At 43.4% G+C, this 22,535-nt stretch overlaps 1 protein-coding gene across 1 annotated transcript in view; it reads left to right on the forward strand.

Moving 5' to 3' along the window:
* Positions 1 to 22,535, forward strand: part of MCCC1 (methylcrotonyl-CoA carboxylase subunit 1) — an 86,650-nt gene that overhangs the window by 40,755 nt on the left and 23,360 nt on the right. Inside the window, exons 8-13 of the mRNA XM_077290430.1 lie at positions 5,131 to 5,242; positions 5,724 to 5,805; positions 6,919 to 7,046; positions 9,087 to 9,270; positions 9,999 to 10,108; positions 20,415 to 20,631. Of these exons, the coding sequence (XP_077146545.1) occupies positions 5,131 to 5,242; positions 5,724 to 5,805; positions 6,919 to 7,046; positions 9,087 to 9,270; positions 9,999 to 10,108; positions 20,415 to 20,631 (833 nt within the window). The remainder of the gene's footprint in view (positions 1 to 5,130; positions 5,243 to 5,723; positions 5,806 to 6,918; positions 7,047 to 9,086; positions 9,271 to 9,998; positions 10,109 to 20,414; positions 20,632 to 22,535) is intronic.

A 22,535-nucleotide genomic window follows, 5' to 3' on the forward strand; every position in this document is an offset into this window, starting at 1 on the left:
CTACACACAATACACATACATGACACACAGTACAGTACATACAACACATAACACAGAGTATATACTCACCAACAGCACACTGGTAGGCGAAGCCCTCGATCCCCTAGATAAAATCCCAAAATAAAAAATCAAATCCATACTCCCTGTCCGCAGAATCCATAAAACGAGTGTCCCACGCCGATCGGCTGCTCTCCGGCGATACACTGCCAGGAGCGAAGCTCCTGGCAGTGGATCGCGTACTGTTCCGGAGTTCAATGGCTCCGGCGTCTCGGTTAACAGCAGTACAGCTGCGTTGAACTTTCCCACGCAGCACTGCCGTTAAGCGAGAGTGCCGGGGTCAATGACCGCCGGTAAACTCGCTCGCGCATGCGCAGTGACACACCGACAGGAACTATGGCTCCTGTCAGTGTGTTATACGTTATATATATGTGTGATACGTGGCACGTGGCACTGAAATACGTGATACGTGGCACTTAAGTACGTGGCACTTAAATACGTGGCACTGAAATACGTGGCACTTAAATACGTGGCACTTAAATACGTGGCACTTAAATACATGGCACTTAAATACGTGATACGTGGCACTGAAATACGTGATACGTGGCACTTAAATACGTGGCACTGAAATACGTGGCACTGAAATACGTGGCACTGAAATACGTGGCACTGAAATACGTGACACTGAAATACGTGGCACTGAAATACGTGGCACTGAAATACGTGGCACTGAAATACGTGGCACTGAAATACGTGGCACTGAAATACGTGGCACTGAAATACGTGGCACTGAAATACGTGGCACTGAAATATGTGGCACTGAAATACGTGGCACTGAAATACGTGATACGTGGCACTGAAATACGTGGCACTGAAATACGTGGCACTGAAATACGTGGCACTGAAATACGTGGCACTGAAATACGTGGCACTGAAATACGTGGCACTGAAATACGTGGCACGTGGCACTGAAATACGTGGCACTGAATTACGTGATACGTGGCACTGAAATACGTGGCACTGAATTACGTGATACGTGGCACTGAAATACGTGGCACTGAAATACGTGGCACTGAAATACGTGGCACTGAAATACGTGGCACTGAAATACGTGGCACTGAAATACGTGGCACTGAAATACGTGGCACTGAAATACGTGGCACTTAAATACGTGGCACTTAAATACGTGGCACTTAAATACGTGGCACTTAAATACGTGGCACTTAAATACGTGGCACTTAAATACGTGGCACTTAAATACGTGGCACTTAAATACGTGGCACTTAAATACGTGGCACTTAAATACGTGGCACTTAGGCTATGTTCACATTTGCGTTGTGCGCCGCAGCGTCGGCGCTGCAACACACAACGCAAACAAACGCAGCAAAACGCATGCACAACGCTGCGTTTTGCGCCGCATGCGTCCTTTTTTTGATTGATTTTGGACGCAGCAAAAATGCAACTTGCTGCGTCCTCTGCGCCCGGATGCGTGCGCTGCAGTGACGCATGCGGCGCAAAACGCAAGTGCGACGCATGTCCATTTGCCCCCATGTTAAATATAGGGGTGCATGACGCATGCGGCGACGCTGCGGCGCCCGACGCTGCGGCGCAGACCGCAAATGTGAATGTAGACTTAAATAGCTGGATAGAGCTGGATCCGCGGGCTGTGATCTGGCCTACGCTCAGCACTCTGCGGAGCGCTGTCATTCAAAACACGTCCAACTCATTTTGGTGTTTAGTCCCAAAATGGAGGATGGAAGAAGAAAAGGGTTGGACAAGGAAATGACATCATTTCTTTTTTTTTTTCCCCCCCCACTGCAGTTAAAGCTTTATTTGTGTCAAACACAGACAATCTGCAGAGAAAACTGCATAAAAAACCGCATCAAAAACCGCATCAAAAAACGCACCAAAAACGCACCTGCGTTTTCTGCCAAGAGCTGCGGTTTTAGTCCTCAAAAAAAAGGATTGAAATCAGGAACGTGTGAACATACCCTTAATGTTTCTGTCGTTTTTACAACATTCAGGTGCATTACGTTATCTTTGTGGTGCAGACTCGATGCACATAACCTGTACTACAAATGGATGTCTGTATCTCTTGTTTGAACATGTCATGAGAAAGGAATGAGTTACTGAAATGCCCAGGCTATTCTATTCCGATAGATGCGTACCCTTAGGTTTAAATATGTTTGAATGTTTTTAATGTTTGTTAGCAACATTTGAACTGCTCATCTTTCATAAGTGTGAATATGCAACTGTTTTTGGCTTACCTGACTTGCAAACTATGTGAAAGTGTGTTTAAAATGTGTTATGTTGGTCATACACACAAGATAGATGTTGGCCAAACATACGCTCAGTAGAGAGTACCTTTTTTTCCCCCTCACCCATAACGTCACCTGAGAGAGTAGGATCCGCCCCTATTACTGGACAGGAAGCCAAGAGAACAAAATTAAAAAGGCAACTCCCACTTCCTTCTTAAATGTGGTTTCCTGTCCTTTGAATGTAGGAGCCTTAAACACATGAATCATGGAACATCATGGTTGGTTCTATAGCAACCTCTAGTAACAATGGCAGTGAGTACAGGGGCCAAGTTTGGCACTGAAATGCTAACATCAGTCTGGAAGGAACTACATTTATTGGTTCAGGACCTCTCTGTTTGGTGTATGGTCTAGGGCCTTGTGTTTCAGTAACCCAGCGTCCTAGTGATTCTCACATGTCTTGACCTGAGTGTGTGGCTTGTAGCCCGGGTTCGGGGCTTGCAGCCTGTGTGTGTAGCTTGCATCCTGGGCATGTGTGGTGTGGCTTAGAGCCTGCATCGATTCATGGCTTGTGTATTGAACCTGCTGCTGCCTCATGTCTGGCTTTGTGACTTGCATGTTGACCGTGTCGCCTCAGGTCTGGCTTTGTGGCTTGCATGTTGACCCTGCCACCTCAGGTCTGGCTTTGTGGCTTGCGTGTTGACCCTGCCGCCTCAGGTCTGGCTTTGTGGCTTGCGTGTTGACCCTGCCGCCTCAGGTATGGCTTTGTGGCTTGCGTGTTGACCCTGCCGCCTCGGGTCTGGCTTTGTGGCTTGCGTGTTGACCCTGCCGCCTCAGGTCTGGCTTTGTGGCTTGCGTGTTGACCCTGCCGCCTCAGGTCTGGCTTTGTGGCTTGCGTGTTGACCCTGCCGCCTCAGGTCTGGCTTTGTGGCTTGCGTGTTGACTCTGCCGCCTCAGGTCTGGCTTTGTGGCTTGCGTGTTGACCCTGCCGCCTCAGGTCTGGCTTTGTGGCTTGCGTGTTGACCCTGCCGCCTCAGGTGTGATTTTGTGGCTTGCGTGTTGGCCCTGCCGCCTCAGGTCTGGCTTAGTGGCTTGCGTGTTGAGCCTGCCTCCTCAGGTTTTGACCCAGAACTTGCGTGTTGGGCTTGTTGACTCAAGCAGGGACTTTTGTCATCTGTGGGGCTGGTTGCTTGGGGTATGACCTCATGTGTTATGGTGCCGTGCCACCTCATTTCTGGTGTTGAGCCTGCCACTTGAAGTCTGGCATTATGTCTCATGGTGGATATACCACCTTATGTCTCATGTTTGGTCTGCCTGAAGGGTTTAGGGCGCTTCACAGTTGTGGAATAATCTGTCACCTTGGGTCTAGGATTTTCTTCGGCTGTTTCTGCCTCTCAGCGTGTCTTGAAGGGGTCTTTGGTGGAGTATGACTTTCAATGATATGTACAACTTTGGGGGCTGTGGCTTTTACCTGGTTAGCCAGCCGACTTGGGGCTTTTAGGTCTGTTTTCACTCCTGTCCTAATGTTTCACTACCCTTTACTTAGCAATACTGCTGATATTGGTAAGGATGGCTTCCGGATAATGCTGTTTGTCTGTGGTGATTCTACTAAACAACAGGGAGGGGCCTTAACAACTTGTAGTCCTGCGGTAACTGGTGAGTTCAACAGATTTCCAATCAATCCCTCATACTTGGATAGCATATAGAACTGGTCTGCATTTAACATCAAGATCCCAGTTATCCTTCTTGATGGAATTTGGCACAGTTGTGAGACGTCAAATGAAATCATTGTAAGTATAGTTAATCTTTGGGGGGGAGTCATAACTTGAATTGGTTGGCATCTAAATTGGTTCCAGGTTATCTTTCTAGTAGGATTTCTAGCTTTGGCTTGGCTAAGCTAAACAAAATCAGTATAAGTCCATTCAATCTTCCCGATCTGATGTCATAAGATGGACTGCTAAGACAGTTCAGCTCACCCTCCTGGTTGGAGGTGCAAGATGGACATGGCTGCTAAAAGCTGGATAAAAGCACCGTAAGCCCAGCTAGGATTCCTAGTTTCAAAAAGGTCTGGACACTAAGTGATTCAACTCTAAATACCACAGTCTACCCTCCTGGTATGGAATGAGAAGATGAACTTGATTGTGTCGGGTTGAACAGCACTGTACCGGTCTGCTAACCTAAAGGCGGTGCGAGGTGGACTTGCCAGTATGATGCAACGGTTACCTGGGGCGATCGGTCCCAGCGGAATTAAGAGTGACGAAGCAGCAGGTATCACTTCTGGCAAGGTGTTTCCCAGGAATCTAAGCTGGCAGAGCATCTCAGACAGGGGAACACTGCCTGGTATGGTGCTCTGTATCCCCGGGGTAGAAATGGCCCTAAGGACATTCCGGAGGGGGAACGCAGCCTGGTATGGCACAATGTATCCCCAAGGCACTCTGAAGGCTGTTACAGGTAGATAAAAACTGATAAACCACCAATTGACCCAAATCTTCGCTTTGTATGGAATAGTAAGATGAACTTTATTGGACCAAATGGAGCTGCACTATACCAGTCTGCCCTCCAAATGCAGGCCTGAGTTTGACTCGTATCCTCCTGGTTTAAGTCAGAAAATGGACTCATTGGAAATTAAGTCGATGGAGCCATTATACCCAATAAGTATTTTTTGATTGAAATAATAAAATTGGTAGATTCAGCTAAGTGGCGAGTTGATTAAATATCCATTAAATATGCTTTCGGAGTGACGAAACGGCAACTCTGAAATCTATAAAGGCAGGAATCCATGGATGAGTTAATGTCCCCTTGCCTGTGTACAACCGCTGTTCTGCTGTTGTTAAGCTGAATGTTTTCTATATTGGTCTTATCTTTTTGCAATTCCCAGACATGTCGAAGTCCAAGTGTTTGGTGACCAACATGGAAATGCAGTCTATCTGTTTGAGCGGGACTGCAGTGTACAAAGAAGACACCAAAAAATCATTGAGGAGGCGCCTGGGGTAAGTCGGTTATTCTCCTGATTCCAGGAAACTTCAGAATTGAGCCATAGATAACAAGTTCTATGAATAAACACTTCTTGACATATCTTAACATATAGATTATCACGTGTTGGGGAACTATTGGTGTAAATAGAATAAGTACTACAATAAACGTTCAGTCCTATTGATACAAAGGTGGAAAAATAAGTTTGTTAAACTTGGTTACCATTATAACAATTGAAAAGGTCCTTGATGTATAAGGCAGAGCCTAATGGGGTTTGAGTGATATCATTGATTTGTCAGGTTTCATTTCACTTGGAAAGAACAAGGTCTTCTACTAGCATATACTACAATCAGGATAAACCTGACCTAACACAACCATAACTGCAGTATCAGTAGGGTCCTAATTAACATAATCCTTTAAGTCTGTGCACATGGAGAGTGTATAATCTTCGCTATAAAGGAAAATTAATGTACGGTATCTGCATTTCCATCTCTCTAGCCTGGAATTAGTCCTGAGGTGAGGAGGAAACTTGGAGAAGCTGCTGTGAGAGCTGCAAAAGCCGTTAACTATGTGGGTGCAGGTATGTCTTTAAAGGGGGCTTTCCTGTCTAAAGTCTTCAATCGGGACAGTGTGCAATGCTCTTTCACAAGTCCCCTGTATTCCCCATATGAGTGAGCGGTCATCTGACTGCATGCATGTGATTTGCATACTTGCAGGCACATGTTGACTAGACTCCTGTGCTTCTCTCAGTATTTTCATGAGAAAAGCAGATAAGAGTCTAGTTGGCATGTGATCGCATACATGCAGTTCTGACAGCCCACTTGCGCAGAATTTATTCACCCTGGACCATGCAACTATTTTTCTTTTCAGCAAGAAAAACCCTTTTAAGTATATTACTACCAAAGTAAGTATATCTCATAAGTGGCGTGACGACACAGCATTTAATCTTAATTACCCAGATGTAAATTCCGGAGGCCCAGAAACATAGGATATTATCTTTATTTTGACTTTCGAATTTGTGTTTTTCTTTGGTTGGTCAAGAAACACAGACTATTGTTCGTACGAGCCTGGGTATTGACTTTTGAGTTGATGTTTGTGATTGTCTGTCATCTTGGGAGGCAGGGTAATTGAACAATAGTTGTTTGTTAATATTGGTGGGTTTTGTTAGTCTTACCTTCAGTAGGCCATTGTTCCTGCTGGAGCGCTGTGGTCCCTATTTACTTGTACTAGATTTGGTGCCTCTTAGTGAATAGGCTTAGCCAATACCAGACAAATCACATTCATGAGAGACCCGGTGTATAAAACTGCTTTGATCACACTGTGATGATCTAGTGATTGTCCCTCAATGTTGACAAGTTTAGAAACACTTTAAAGTGGATTTATATATACAAATAGAAATAAATTACTAGGTGGCCAAACTTTAGTCACTGCCATGGGATTTGGCATATACAGCTGACAACCACCACTCCCTGGCAAATGAAGGACCCACACCCTCCCTCATTCGTGCCCATACCAAATTAGCGGTGCCCGAAATGAATAAAGGATGGGATTTCAATGTATACTCTCCCTTCAGTCTTCACACCTCTTTACAAGGAGACTCTTTGCTCTTACCATAAATCCTTGACAAAAAATACATGATGATTAGATTATTTTCCCGCTTACATTCCAGTTGCATCACAATTGTGTTTTTTAGGAACCGTCGAATTTATTATGGATTCAGATCACAATTTCTACTTCATGGAGATGAACACACGTCTACAAGTGGAGCACCCAGTCACGGAGATGATCACTGGCACTGACCTTGTAGAGTGGCAACTGCGGGTGAGGCATATGTGCCTATTTTATTTATTTATTTTTTTTAATTTATGGCGTAAATACTGTATTGTGTTTTGTGGGGTATTTTTTTGTAAATATATAGCATTCATGCATTGCTCTATACTAGTACAACTGTTTGCTACGGCCCACCGTAGATAGAAAAAGCAAAGATGAGGTTGTGAGCAGGTTTATACTGGTGGACGTCAACCCTTTTTGCATAGCATTGCACTCTTTTTATTTTTTATATATATCTACAGCAATTATCTGACAAGCTAGTCCATGTCCTTTGATCAATGTAGCAATGATTGCAAAAATGTAGTCTCTTTCTACATGTGTGCTTAAAAACTGAAAACATTTCTGTGCAGTATAAGTAAAAAAGCAACAGAATTAGTGATGAGCGAATGTGCTTGGATAAGGTGTTATCAGAGCATGCTTGGGTGCTAACCGAGTGTCTTCGGCATGCTCGAAAAATATGTTCCAAGTCCCCACGGATGCATGTTTAACAGCTGTTCAACAGCCGCAACACATGCAGGGATTGCCGCAACACATGCAGAGATTAAAAACTGCCAGACATGCAGCCGCGGGGACCCAAACATATTATTCGAGCACACCAAAGACACTCTGTAAGCACATGAGCATGCTCAGATAACACCTTATCCAAGCATATTTGCTCATCACTAAAACAGAATCCATCTTAGAGACTCAATGTGAAAAGTTCATAAATGTACATAGGGGGGAGGGTGGGGAAGCCTGCATGAAAAGGGAATAGGCTTGTTTGGTCCATATGCAGTCTGCATATTGTCCGTAGTGTGTTCTCTGTTTCCTACTACGTTGATATTTAGGGCCCACGTAGAAGCCCCAATCAACCGATCGGTGGTATGGTCGGAAATGGAGCAATTTTCTGAGCTGACGGTAATTTGTGTAATATACACTCACCGGCCACTTTATTAGGTACACCATGCTAGTAACGGGTTGGACCCCCTTTTGCCTTCAGAACTGCCTCAATTCTTCGTGGCATAGATTCAACAAGGTGCTGGAAGCATTCCTCAGAGATTTTGGTCCATATTGACATGATGGCATCACACAGTTGCCGCAGATTTGTCGGCTGCACATCCCAAAGATGCTCCATACAAGGCAGGATGGATCCATGCTTTCATGTTGTTTACGCCAAATTCTGACCCTACCATCCGAATGTCGCAGCAGAAATCGAGACTCATCAGACCAAGCAACGTTTTTCCAATCTTCTACTGTCCAATTTCGATGAGCTTGTACAAATTGTAGCCTCAGTTTCCTGTTCTTAGCTGAAAGGAGTGGTACCCGGTGTGGTCTTCTGCTGCTGTAGCCCATCTGCCTCAAAGTTCGACGCACTGTGCGTTCAGAGATGCTCTTAGGCCTACCTTGGTTGTAACGGGTGGCGATTTGAGTCACTGTTGCCTTTCTATCAGCTCGAACCAGTCTGCCCATTCTCCTCTGACCTCTGGCATCAACAAGGCATTTCCGCCCACAGAACTGCCGCTCACTGGATTTTTTTTCTTTTTCGGACCATTCTCAGTAAACCCTAGAGATGGTTGTGCGTGAAAATCCCAGTAGATCAGCAGTTTCTGAAATACTCAGACCAGCCCTTCTGGCACCAACAACCATGCCACGTTCAAAGGCACTCAAATCACCTTTCTTCCCCATACTGATGCTCGGTTTGAACTGCAGGAGATTGTCTTGACCATGTCTACATGCCTAAATGCACTGAGTTGCCGCCATGTGATTGGCTGATTAGAAATTGAGTGTTAACAAGAAGTTGGACAGGTGTACCTAATAAAGTGGCCAGTGAGTGTATAGTGTAACAGATTATAGAAGTTCCATTTAACTAGCGAGAGGTGAAGAGCAACCCATTACCAGGATATGAATACCACTGTTGTCAGTTAGTGGGGTGTACAATTTATCTCTTTATCCTTGTCGAAAACCAGAAAGCATTTTCTATTATACAGGATCAAGTACAATAATTGTATATGATGTTTTTAAATACATTTGATATTAGTCCGGCTTTTGCAGGTAGCGGCTGGGGAAAGGATTCCCATGACTCAGGATGAAATCGCCCTGAATGGTCATGCATTTGAGGCTAGAATATATGCTGAAGACCCTAATAATAACTTTATGCCAGGGGCTGGCCCCCTCCTCCATCTCTCTACTCCACAAGCAGACATTTCTACCCGTATTGAGACTGGAGTACGACAAGGTGATTGTCTGAATTAATACTTCTGTATTCTACTTTATGTGCATGGGTTTAAAGTATTATGACCTAGGATTGATCGTAATTGTTAGGATAATCCCTCAGTGTGTTGTCTCTGAGGGCACAACCAGCCCGATCAGCAGACCTGCCGAGACTGACAGCACCATCTATGTCCTGTTCAGGCGATTGAGGCTAGTTTGCAGTACCACACACAGCCATGTGTACAAGAGCGGCGCTGTGCCACATATTACAATGAGATAGCCTCTTCTGCTGATTAGTGGAGGTCTGACACCCCCTTCTCAAAGATAAGTCATTGATGGCTTATCCAACGTGCATGATATTTTGTTTTTATTTATTTTTTTACTCCCTGATATAGCGCCATTAATTCCACAAAGCTTTACAGATATCATGATCACTGTCCCCATTGGGGCTCACAGTCTAGATTCCCTATCAGTGTGTCCTTGGAGTGTGGGAGGAAACCGGAGAACCCGGAGGAAACCCACACAAACACGGGGAGAACATACAGACTCCATGCAGATGTTGTAATGGTGGGATATCCATGATGTATGTCTGCAGCTATTACTGCTGATCACAAATTATTACAATGCATTTACTTTATGACAATTAACACGACATGAAATAGTGGATGTTTTGCCAGTTGTACAGTTTTTGCTCCTGTAAGTTCACTTCTCTTTATCTTATACCTCAATGTTCTGTGTGTTCACAAATGAAAGGTGATGAAGTCTCTGTGCACTACGATCCGATGATTGCCAAATTAGTCGTGTGGGCTAAAGATCGACAAGCAGCGCTTACAAAATTGAAGTATTGCTTGCAGCAGTACAATGTAAGTAGGCGGTTTTAGACTCCTAACAAATATGTATAGCTTTTATTGCAAAATGTCTTCCTTTTAGGAGCATAATAGATGCCAGATAACATGCTTCCTCCTGGTAGTCAGCACTAGAGGAAGAATGAGCGCTTACTGTGATACATGAAACTTTGCATAGGCCATCCATGTCTGATCAGTGAGGGTAATAGGCCGCAGTACCAGCACAGCTCTCCAGGAGCACGGTGACCCATAATAGTGGAGACTCTCATTAATCTATTGCTTATAGTCTCAATACCAGATATTTTCTTAAGGAGGTCTGCTCGTAAAATATGACCCTTTTTAACCCCTTCAAGTCGCGGCCCTTTTTCGTTTTTGCGTTTTCGTTTTTCACTTCCCTCCTTCCCAGAGCCATAACTTTTTTTATTTTTCCGTCAATATGGATATGTGAGGGCTTATTTTTTGCGGGACGAGTTGTACTTTTGAACGACACCATTGGTTTTACCATGTCTTTTACTAGAAAACGGGAAAAAAATTCCAAGTGCGGTGAGATTGCAAAAAAAGTGCAATCCCACACTTGTTTTTTGTTTGGCTTTTTTTGCTAGGTTCACTAAATGCTAAAACTAACCTGCCATTGTGATTCTCTAGGTCTTTACGAGTTCATAGACACCTAACATGACTAGGTTATTTTTTATCCAAGTAGTGAAAAAAAATTCAAAACTTTGCTTTAAAAAAAAAAAAAAAAAAAAAAGTGCCATTTTCCGATACCAGAAGCGTCTCCATTTTTCGTGATCTGGGGTCGGGTGAGGGCTTATTTTTTGCGTGCTGAGCTGACGTTTTTTAATAATATCACTTTTGTGCAGATACGTTCTTTTGATCGCCCGTTATTGCATTTTAATGCAATGTCGCGGCGACCAAAAAAAACGTAATTCTGGCGTTTCGAATTTTTTTTTCGCTACGCTGTTTAGCGATCAAGTTAATACTTTTTTTTATTGATAGGTCGGGCGATTCTGAACTCTGCGATACCAAATACGTGTAGGTTTGATTTTTTTTTTTTATCATTTTTTTTTTTTTTTTATCAGATAGATTTTTATTATCGGCAAAGAATAAAACAATCAGAATATTTCTCATGACCATGTTACATTAAACATTTATAGATAACTTTTTACCCCCAACCCAGAGCCCCCCCATCCCGCCCAACCCCCAGAGACCTCAGCCAAAGCCACCCCAATTCCCATCATAATACAATCATTTGAATAAACATCCATTATATTTCCATTGAATACTAGGCTCCCTATAGTCTCATTTATCATCCTAATTCAAGTCAATCCACGGTTGCCACAGCTTGTGGAAGATGTCCAGCTTATTCCTTTTGGTGTAGATACTTTTCTCCAATGTAAGTATATGCTCCGTTTGCTGAAGAAAGTCTCTCCTTGTTGGAGGTTCCTCTCTAATCCAAAATTTGGCGATCAATTTCCTAGCAATGAATAACAATCGTGCAATAACTATTTTAAACATGTTGTCCGTAACAATTTCCTCCACATATCCCAATATGCAAGTCAGTGGATTCCTAGGGACAGAACATCCATACACCAGTTCAATACGATTTAAGACAACTATCCAGAAGGAGGACAGTCTAGGGCACCGCCACATCATATGCAATATCCCCGCTTCGGATTGTGAGCACCGAGGGCATTCCGAGTTTTGCCTAAGCCCAGCCTTGAACAACCTGTTAGGGGTTCTATAGGCCCTATGGATTACGAATAACTGTGATAGCCTGCCAGGTTCACTCATTGATATCTTGGGCACATATTCTAGGATCGATTCCCATCTATCATTATCAATCATTCCCAATTCAGCTTCCCATTTCCCTTTAGCTCGGATGGGATGTTTTTCCAGGAAAGAAAAAAGCAGAAACCCATATGTTTCTGAAATCACCCCCTTCGTGCAGCTATTCTTAAGGATGTAGTCGATCATGAGATCAATGTGTACCACTATGGCTCCCCTCTTATTCTGTGCCTGATAAGCATGAGAGATACGATTATACTGGAACAATTCAGACCGTGGCAACTGAAATTGTTCCTGCAACTCCTCAAAAGTTTTAAGTCTGCTCTGACTTATCAGCTGCCCCAACCGTTTAATACCTGCTGCAGACCAAGAGTGAAAACCCTCGCTCTGCCTGAATTCTGGTAAATATATGTTGTCCCAAATAGGCGAGAATCTGGTGAACCCACTCACCCCCCTAATGAGTTTAACTTTTTCCCATACACTGTGAATTAATCTAATAGTGCACCCCTGTGAACCCATTTTTTTGAATTGTCCTCCCTCCAAACTCACTCAAAACGTCCGCCTGTAGTAAGAACCTCAAGCTATTAGGTATTTGCACACTCCCTGCCTCCTCCCCCCCATCCTTTAAGATGTTGACACTGTGCTGCTAAGAAGTATAGCCATGGATTAGGAAGTGCAAGACCCCCCTCTGTTTTGGCCCTCTGAAGTATCTCCTGTTTAAACCTAGGACTCCTTCCTCCCCATATTAATTCCCCAAACAAAGACCTAATCTTACGGAATCTGCATTGTGTAATCCAAATGGGAGAATTATGTAGCACGTACAACAACTGTGGCATTACAATCATCTTTAAAGGCCCCGTCTCACACAGCGACGCTGCAGCGATACAGACAACGATGCTGATCGCTGCAGCGTCGCTGTTTTGTCGCTGTGTGGTCGCTGGGGAGCTGTCACACAGACAGCTCTCTCCAGCGACCAACGATCAGGGGAACGACATCGGCATCGTTGAAACTGTCATCAACGATGCCGAAGTCCCCCTGCAGCACCCGGTAACCAGGGTAAACATCGGGTTACTAAGCGCAGGGCCGCGCTTAGTAACCCGATGTTTACCCTGGTTACCAAAAAAAACAAACAGTACATACTCGCCTTTCGGTGTCCAGGTCCCTTGCCGTCTGCTTCCTGCTCTGACAGTGCCGCTGTACACTGAGAGCAGAGCGCAGCGGTGACGTCACTGCTGTGATCTGCTCTCACTTTCCGGCCGGCAGTCAGAGCAGGAAGCGGACGGCAAGGGACCTGGACACCGAAAGGCGAGTATGTACTGTTTGTTTTTTTGGTAACCAGGGTAAACATCGGGTTACTAAGCGCGGCCCTGCGCTTAGTAACCCGATGTTTACCCTGGTTACCAGTGAAGACATCGCTGGATCGGTGTCACACACACCGATTCAGCGATGTCAGCGGGGCCTCAACGACCAAAAAAAGGTCCAGGCCATTCCGACACGACCAGAGATCTCGCAGCAGGGGCCTGATCGCTGGTACGTGTCACACATAGCGAGATCGCTACTGAGATCGCTGTTGCGTCACAAAACTTGTGACTCAGCAGCGATCTCGCTAGCGATCTCGCTATGTGAGACGGGGCCTTTAGAGGTTCACCCTACCAACCACCGATAAATGTAATTTGTTCCACGCCGTAATCTTGGTACAAATTTTCTGCATTAGCGGACTTAAATTCAGTTCCTCAAAGGTAGTCAGAGGAAGAGCAATCTGAATACCCAAATATTTGAATTTTTGAACAGACTTTAATTTTGTGGTTATCACCCTCTCTCCACTGCCCATACTGTCCTCCTCAATCAACAACATACAAGACTTATCCCAGTTTATTGTGAGTCCCGAAAACCGACCAAACTCCTCAATCAAAGCAACCGCATTGCACAAGGACCTCTCGGAATCCTCCAGGAACAACAAAATATCGTCAGCATATAATGCAATTTTGTCTTCCCTCTTACCATAGATGTTTTTATCATTTTATTTAGGATGGGGCGAAAGGGGGGTGTCTTAACCCCTTCACCCCCGGAGCTTTTTCCGTTTTTCCGTTTTCGTTTTTCGTTCCCCTCCTTCCCAGAGCCATAACTTTTTTATTTTTCCGTCAATTTGGCCATGTGAGGGCTTATTTTTTGCGGGACGAGTTGTACTTTTGAACGACATCATTGGTTTTAGCATGTCGTGTACTAGAAAACGGGAAAAAAATTCCAAGTGCAGTGAAATTGCAAAAAAAGTGCAATCCCACACTTGTTTTTTGCTTGCCTATTTTGCTAGGTTCACTAAATGCTAAAACTGACCTAACATTATGATTCTCCAGGTCAGTACGAGTTCATAGACACCTAACATGACTAGGTTATTTTTCACCTAAGTGGTGAAAAAAAATTCCAAACTTTGCAAAAAACAAAACAAAACAAAATTGCGCAATTTTCCGATACTCGTAGCGTCTCCATTTTTCGTGATCTGGGGTCAGGTGAGGGCTTATTTTTTGCGTGCCGAGCTGGCGTTTTTAATGATAGCATTTTGGTGTAGATACGTTCTTTTGATCGCCCGTTATTGCATTTTAATGCAATGTCGTGGCGACCAAAAAAACGTAAATCTGGCGTTTCGAATTTTTTTCTCATTACGCCATTTAGCGATCAGGTTAATGCTTTTTTTTTATTGATAGATCGGGCGATTCTGAACGCGGCGATACCAAATATGTGTAGGTTTTTTTTTTTTTTTAATTGATTTATTTTGATTGGGGCGAAAGGGGGGTGATTTAAACTTTTATGTTTTTTTTTATTTTTTTCACATTTTTAAAAACTTTTTTTTTTTACTTTTGCCATGCTTCTATAGCCTCCATGGGAGGCTAGAAGCAGGCACAGCCCGATCGGCTCTGCTACATAACAGCGATCATCAGATCGCTGTTATGTAGCTAAAATGCAGGTGTGCTGTGAGCGCCGACCACAGGGGGGCGCTCACAGCCACCGGCAATCAGTAACCATAGAGGTCTCAAGGACCTCTATGGTTACAATGGAGGAGCATCGCCGACCCCCGATCATGTGACAGGGGTCGGCGATGCGCTCATATCCGGCCGCACGGCCGGATGCGGTAGTTAAATGCCGCTGTCTGCGTTTGACAGCGGCATTTAACTAGTTAATAGCGGCGGGTGATCGCGATTTCACCCGCCGCTATTGCGCGCACATGTCAGCTGTAAAAAACAGCTGACATGTCGCGACTTTGATGTGCGCTCACCGCCGGAGCGCACATCAAAGCGGGGGTCCCGACATGTGACGTACTATTCAGTCACATGTCGGGAAGGGGTTTTTAAACTTTTATATTTTTTATATTTTTTTCATATTTTTAAAAACATTTTTTTTTACTTGTGCCATGCTTCAATAGCCTCCATGGGAGGCTAGAAGCTGGCACAACTCGATTGGCTCAGCTACATAGCAGCGATCATCAGATCGCTGCTATGTAGCTGAATTGCAGGTGTGCTGTGAGCGCCGACCACAGGGGGGCGCTCACAGCAGGCCAGCATCAGTAACCATAGAGGTCTCGAGGACCTCTATGGTTACTGTCTTGACACATCGCCTACCCCCGATCATGTGACAGGGGTCGGTGATGAGGTCAATTCCGGCCGCGCGGCCGGAAGCGGTAGTTAAATGCCGCTGTCAGCGTTTGACAGCGGCATTTAACAGGTTAATAGCGGCGGGTGAATAGCGATTTCACCCGCCGCTATTGCGCGCACATGTAGATGTACAAAACAGCTGACATGTCACGACTTTGATGTGGGCTCAGCACCGGAGCCCACATCAAAGGGGGAGACACGACATGCGCAGTAATAGTACGGCGCATGTCGTGAAAGGGTTAAAATGCATACGTTGAGTCGATCATTGGATCACCCAAGGTCCTTTTCCTCATGCCCCCTGGAAACAGCTGATTTTGGGAAGCTTCAGCCAACCATGTTACCTGCAGCAGTGGACTTCAGTCCTAAACACAAGCTGGTTGTATAGACTGGCTCTCGACCAGCATACATGCTTTAATAGGACGTGTCCACTGGGTTGTTTTTATGAGACAAGTCCTTTTAATTGCGTTCTCGAAGGCTGCAGAATCTGGTCCTGTACTTCTCTGAAACTAGTTCTCATTTGTGCTACTCTTGGCAGTAAATTGTTCCCGTTTTCTGATGCTTGATCTGATGACTTAAGGTACCGTCACACTGAGCAACTTTCCAACGAGAACGACAGCGATCCGTGACGTTGCAGCGTCCTGGATAGCGATCTCGTTGTGTTTGACACCCAGCAGCGATCAGGATCCCGCTGTGACATCGTTGGTACTGACAGTCAGTGCGGGAAGCTGACGGCGAGGGACGTGACAGACATCAGAAGGTGAGTATGTAGTGTTTTTTTTTTTTTTTACATTTACACTGGTAACCAGGGTAAACATCGGGTTACTAAGCGCGGCCCTGCACTTAGTAACCCGATGTTTACCCTCGTTACCCGGGGACTTCGGCATCGTTGGTCGCTGGAGAGCTGTCTGTGTGACAGCTCTCCAGCGACCACACAACGACTTACCAACGATCACGGCCAGGTCGTATCGCTGGTCGTGATCGTTGGTAAATCGTTTAGTGTAACGGTACCTTTAGTCATGTGCGTGATAAAATGAATGATAAAGTGCTGATGACAGGCGATCTGTATCACTTTGGCCAGAGTAACCTTCAGAGTATTAATACTGCAGTCTGATTGGGATAATCACTTGTCAGCAGATTGCTATAAAGAATGGATTACGGTTCCACAATTCGATAAGGCATATGGCTCAATTAACATTGATCGTCGCTCATACATTATTCAGTGTATAGATATCCTAACATCCGTAAATTGCTTTTCTAGTTTTTCATCACTGCATTCTGACAGCCATAGTGTATTTATTTTTCATGTACATATATAGGGTTTGTGATTGTGCGACATTGCACTATTTAACAGCACCATTTTGGATACTAGCATTTAAGTTTTATATATTACATTTCTGTGGAATGGGGTGGCATTGCAAAAGCATTTTTTTCCCCCTTTAAGCACCACTTACCGTCTGGCATAAATCTGTTTAGTACCAAATTTGTATACATTTTTTTTTTTCCTGTCTTATCACTTACATTCAATAAATGCTAATTGTATGGGAACGCTTGTGTTTATTCTAGGGCAGTTTTTGTTTAAGGCAATGTGCACACATTGAGTATTTGATGGCAAAAGTTTCTGCATCTCTAGGAATTTGTTTGCAGCAAAAAATGCAACTGAAAAAAATGTATTTTTTTTTTTTTTTTTTTTTTTTTAATGCGCTGATGTACAGCAATGAATATTTTTTTGGAGTGACATAAAGATATTTTGAAGAAAACGAAAAACAAAATACCAGAAGTTACCAACTGCCCCAGAGATGGCACTTTAGTATTGAAGCGACAATTTTTGCGCTTAGCCCCGACTCTTCTCGTTGCCCTGGTGCAGTCGCATCGGGGTAATGGGATTAGGGGGTGGTGTTAGCAGCTGTCGCTGACACCAAGCCCTAGCTTTAATAATGAGGAGGTGTCAGTCAGACACCGTCATTACTAAACCTGTAAGTAAAAAATTAAATAAACACACACACTGAGAATAGAACACTTTATTTGAAATATAACAGACACATTCTTTACACATTTAAATTAACCCAATATACTCACCCTGGTCCAGCAATCCAAGGGGTTAAAGAGATGTCCCACGTTGTCACTAGCCTATGGAGGAGCGTTCGCAGAATGAACCTACATAGGCTGTAACCAAACAACAACTGGCAGAACTCGGTGCACACTGCAATACCTGGCAGCGGTGATGCTCATGGGGTTATTAGGGCTCATACTCATCTGCGAGAAAAATGGACTAGATGCGAGAAACTCACGCATCAATACCCGGCACTGCCGCCGGCACTCTGGACCGGAGCGTGCGGCGGCATAGAAATACATGGTGCACACTCCGTTCCCGAGTGCCGGCGGCAGTGCTGGATACTGATGCGAGAGACTCGTGCCACACTCGCAAGTCTGACCCCGGCCTAACCCATAATACTACACATACCATGAGGAGTGAGGGCCCCGCTCGCAAGCTTACAATCTCTGACTCCGGTACGTCACTATGCTTGTGACGTCATTGCATTATGAAGGACTTTAATTGCCATGTAAACATAAATCACCATTACATTTTTTCAAGATCCTGTAGGAAATACAGGCGTGAGATGGCACCATTACTTCATTTAGGGCTGGCTCACACGGTCATAGACTCTTTCATGCGAGAGAATCTGGCTGATTATGCTAATGGAGCTCGTGTCCGAGTGTGAGACGAATGTCAACGTGGTGTGATCTGATTCTTTCACATGCAAGAATAGCAGCACAGGTGTGGAGAAGATGGAGAACTTAATTTCTCCATCTTCTCCATTGTCTGAGTCCGCGGACATCGGACTGCACTCAGTGAACATACGAGTGCAGTCCGATGTTTCTCACACATCCATAGAATTGTATGGGCGTTTGTGATCCGAATTCTAGAGCCACTCGCAGCATGCTGTGACCTTTTTCCACAGGACAATTCTATCTGTAGAAGAAAATTACACATCTGCACTGCCTCATAACATAACATTGGTCAGAGCAGGGCTGTGGAGGCGGTAAGCCAAAACCTTCAACTCCTCCATTTCCCTGACTCCCGCTCCTGACCTCACAGCACTGGTCACTACTGAGCCTGTGCATAAAGTGCAGCACAGATTCATCTCCGCTAAAAGCCGAGATCCTCAGATCTGGAGCAGAACAGACATTTATAGGACATTTCATAACTTTCCCAAATTCTTCTGAAAACATTTACAGCACATTCTGCACTGTACTGCTGTACCCAACTTATTATATATTTTAGGAGTTGGAGTCGATCCATTTTTTATCAACTCCACCAGGATGGACACCCGACTCCACAGCCCTAGGTCCAGTTACTTTCCTATAAAATATCGGTTAGCACTCGGCCGTGGCAGAGCCTCATGTGAGCGAGCCCTTAGGTATATATTACAGCAGCATGCTAAACACTGCAGTTTTCTTTATCCACTATTGGAGGATATATAGAGCTGATACGCTCAGTGCCTCCACTATTCTGTATTTCTTTTTATAATGTACTAAATAAATGAGTGTCCACCTACACAACTAGCATACACTAACAGCGGAGAATGCCAGTGCAGCCATTGTAAAAATTGCTGTACAAATAGGTGAATCATAGAAATGTATGTTTAATGTCAGAGAATAAGTACTTTACTACTTTTTAGTGTGTTTCTGTAATTTCCATCCTGATTAATGATCATTTATATATGTTTTTGTTTCCATTTAAAGGGAATCTGTCAAGTGTTTTCTCTTGTTTTTTTTTTTTTTTTCTACCTAATCTGAGAACAAAAATAATGTAGATCCAGAAGTTCTGATTCCAGCAATGTCACTTACTGGGCTGATGATTACTGAAGTTTTAAATATATATATATATATATATATATATATGTATATATGTATATATGTATATATGTATATATGTATATATGTATATATATATATATATATATATATATATATATATATATATATATATATATATATATATATATATATATATATATATATATATATATATATATATTTATATATATATTATCACTAAAGGACTAATAAATATTCCGCCTTGTAGTCCTCCATATTCTTGAATGTTGAATCGGAGATTACAAGGCCTGCACCTCAAATAAACCAAGGAGTGGTGCAGAAACAAATAGCAGAAGGTGCCAGAAATTAGCATAGAATCATATAAGAACAAAACACCAACAGAGAAATTTAAATAACTAAAGTTTATTGGAAAAAATGCCAAACAGACGACATAATACACAAAGTAAAATAGGGATATGACAAAGTGAACCATGAGCAGATGGCACCACAGAGAGACAGAACCCAGTCAGGTTAAACAAAAAGTACTGTAATTGCTCAAAGACTACCAAATGATCTACATAATCACAGAAAGTGCAAGTGTGTAAGGAGGGCTGTAAACCACCCCTATAGCTGAGAGCAACAGAGAACCAATGCGGTCAGAGAGTAAGGAGCATATATTTACCTGAGAGGGCGCTGAGAATCTGCGGTGCCACCTGTCCTTCACCATTAACTAGCAGCTTTCTGCCTATGCACAGTGTACGCTGAAAGCTGTCAATCCTTGTGTGTGGCGTTTTACAGGGCTCAGCATTCTGAGCACTGCCAGATCATCAGCAGAGAAAACGAGCAATAAGCCCAGTAAGTTATACATTGATGGATGCCAATACGTCATTTTACTCCCAGAAGGGGTAGAAAAATCCAAGATATAGATTCTCTTTAGTCTAAATGGTTTTCAATTTCTGTGGTTTAAATGAACATCTAAAAATAAAGTATTGATTTGTATGAAGTAACGCAGGTCCCTGTCTGCTAGCCACAGGATTGTGACTTTGGTAACAGTTTTATTTCCTATTTTTCAGATTGTGGGCCTGAGCACCAATATTGATTTCCTTCTCAGTTTGTCTGGTCACCCAGCATTTGAAGCAGGGGATGTACATACCAATTTTATCCCCCAGCATTATGATGAACTATTTCCCCCTAAGAAACGGACTTCCAGTGAGATGCTGTGCCAGGCCGCACTGGGCCTGATTCTGAAGGAGCAGCTCTTAACCAAAGAGTTCAGTCTGCAGTGGGAAGGTTTGTCTTCTGCTCCTTTCTGCTTTTAGGTTACAGAGGTTATTCCTTATTTTCTAGCCTTCTTTAAAAAAAAAAAAAAAAAAAAAGTATTTAGTCTACAACAGAGTTGGGGCTCACTCATCAGCTTAAGTAAAATCGGTCCGATGTTGTTCCTGAAAAGTAAGACAAGTGTTATGTGAGTACAATGCGATTTTTAGCAAGTAGCATCCATCTGAACATGCGTGTGCATTTTTAATATCAACTTTTACATACAGTAATTCTGTCATTTCAAGCTAGTCTACTAACTAATAAAACAATCTTATATACAGATATAGATAGAGGTCTGTGAGACATATAATCCGTGCTTTACGTGTGTAGTTTTTTGTACTTGTATTTATTTCAAGATTAAATAGACTAAAGAAAAAAATGGCAAGGGGTCCAGCTGAGAGCTGGTCTGAATAGCCTGGAAAGGAGGTAATAAACATGGAGCTTCCCTGGTTATTAACATTAGCTCACAGATGTATATTTAGCCTTTACGGGTTATTAACAAGGGGTGACCTCCCCCAAAAAAACAAACAAACAAGGTGACGTGGGGTCCCCCATTATAACCAGCTAAGGCGAGGCAGACAACTGCCACCGCACCAGGACAAGTGGGAAGAGCGGAGGCTAAGCACATCTAATGGATGCTCCATTTCATGGGCGGCTGAGGGCTGGTGTTCTTAGTCCGAGAGGGGCCAATATCCATTGCTCCTTCCTATTAATATCAGCCCACAGCTGTCTGCCTAGCCTTTGCTGGTTATTAATAATAGAGGGGACCCCTATGTCATTTTTTGGGGTGGTCACCCCTTTTTAATAACCAGTAAAGGCTAAGTAGATGGCTGTGAGCTGATATTGGTAGCCTGGGAAGCTCCATGTTTATTTCCCCCTTCCCAGATTATAAACCTCAGCCCTCAGCTATCAACTTTCCCTCAGCTAGTTAAGAAAAATATAGGGGACCCCATGCCATTTTTTTTTCTTTTTATTCCATCTACATATCTATGCTATTCTTATGGTTCAGGATGCGAATTTACTCTGCTTGGCTGATGAAATGTCGGGTTTCCAATGAGATGGTTGCGCACAAATTGCATGTGTGCCGTGCAATTTATTTATTTTCTCAAACCACAAAATGCCCAGGTGTAATTAAACACTAGGCAAAAAAATGAAGAGAACCAAAATTGAAATCTAAAACATAATATTTATAAACTTTAAAATCTACCCACAAATCAAAACATGCCAATACATAACTGCGCTCCAAGTCACAAGAGACTATATAAAATAAACTATGGAATAAATAGCAAATTAATATATAACCTAAATTAACCTCCATAGTTGTAGTCTTCTGGGAGCTCCCGGGGGAAGCTAAGGTGCGAAACGCGCATCGGGGTGAGGGGGGAATCGCTGGACCACCCACACTCTGCCATCACTGGTGTTTATTGTCACGGCTCCACAGCTCAGGTAATGTGCATGCAAATTATGGCTAGTACTGAATCTGGATACATGGATTTTGTCAGGTCATGAGGTGATTTTGGGTGTAGTCATTAGGGGATGCCACAGGCACTGTGTGATGTTATTACAATGTCCAATCCCTCTTACTTGCTTTGCAATTGCACTACTATGAGGATAATTTAGGATATATATTAATTTGCTATTTATTCCACAGTTTATTCTATATAGTCTTGTGACTTGGAGCACACTTATGTATTGGCATGTTTTGATTTGTGGGTAGATCCATTTGGTTCCCATATGGGGTATTTTTGTGTATTAATGATCTGTCCTTTAATTTTAAAGCTAATAAATATTCTGTTTTATATTTGAATTTTGGTTCTCTTCAATTTTTTTGCCTAGTGTTTAATTACACCTGGGCATTTTGTGGTTTCCATTCTGTT

This window comes from Ranitomeya variabilis, chromosome 2 (genome assembly GCF_051348905.1).
Source record: "Ranitomeya variabilis isolate aRanVar5 chromosome 2, aRanVar5.hap1, whole genome shotgun sequence".
Classification (NCBI taxonomy): Eukaryota; Metazoa; Chordata; class Amphibia; order Anura; family Dendrobatidae; genus Ranitomeya; species Ranitomeya variabilis.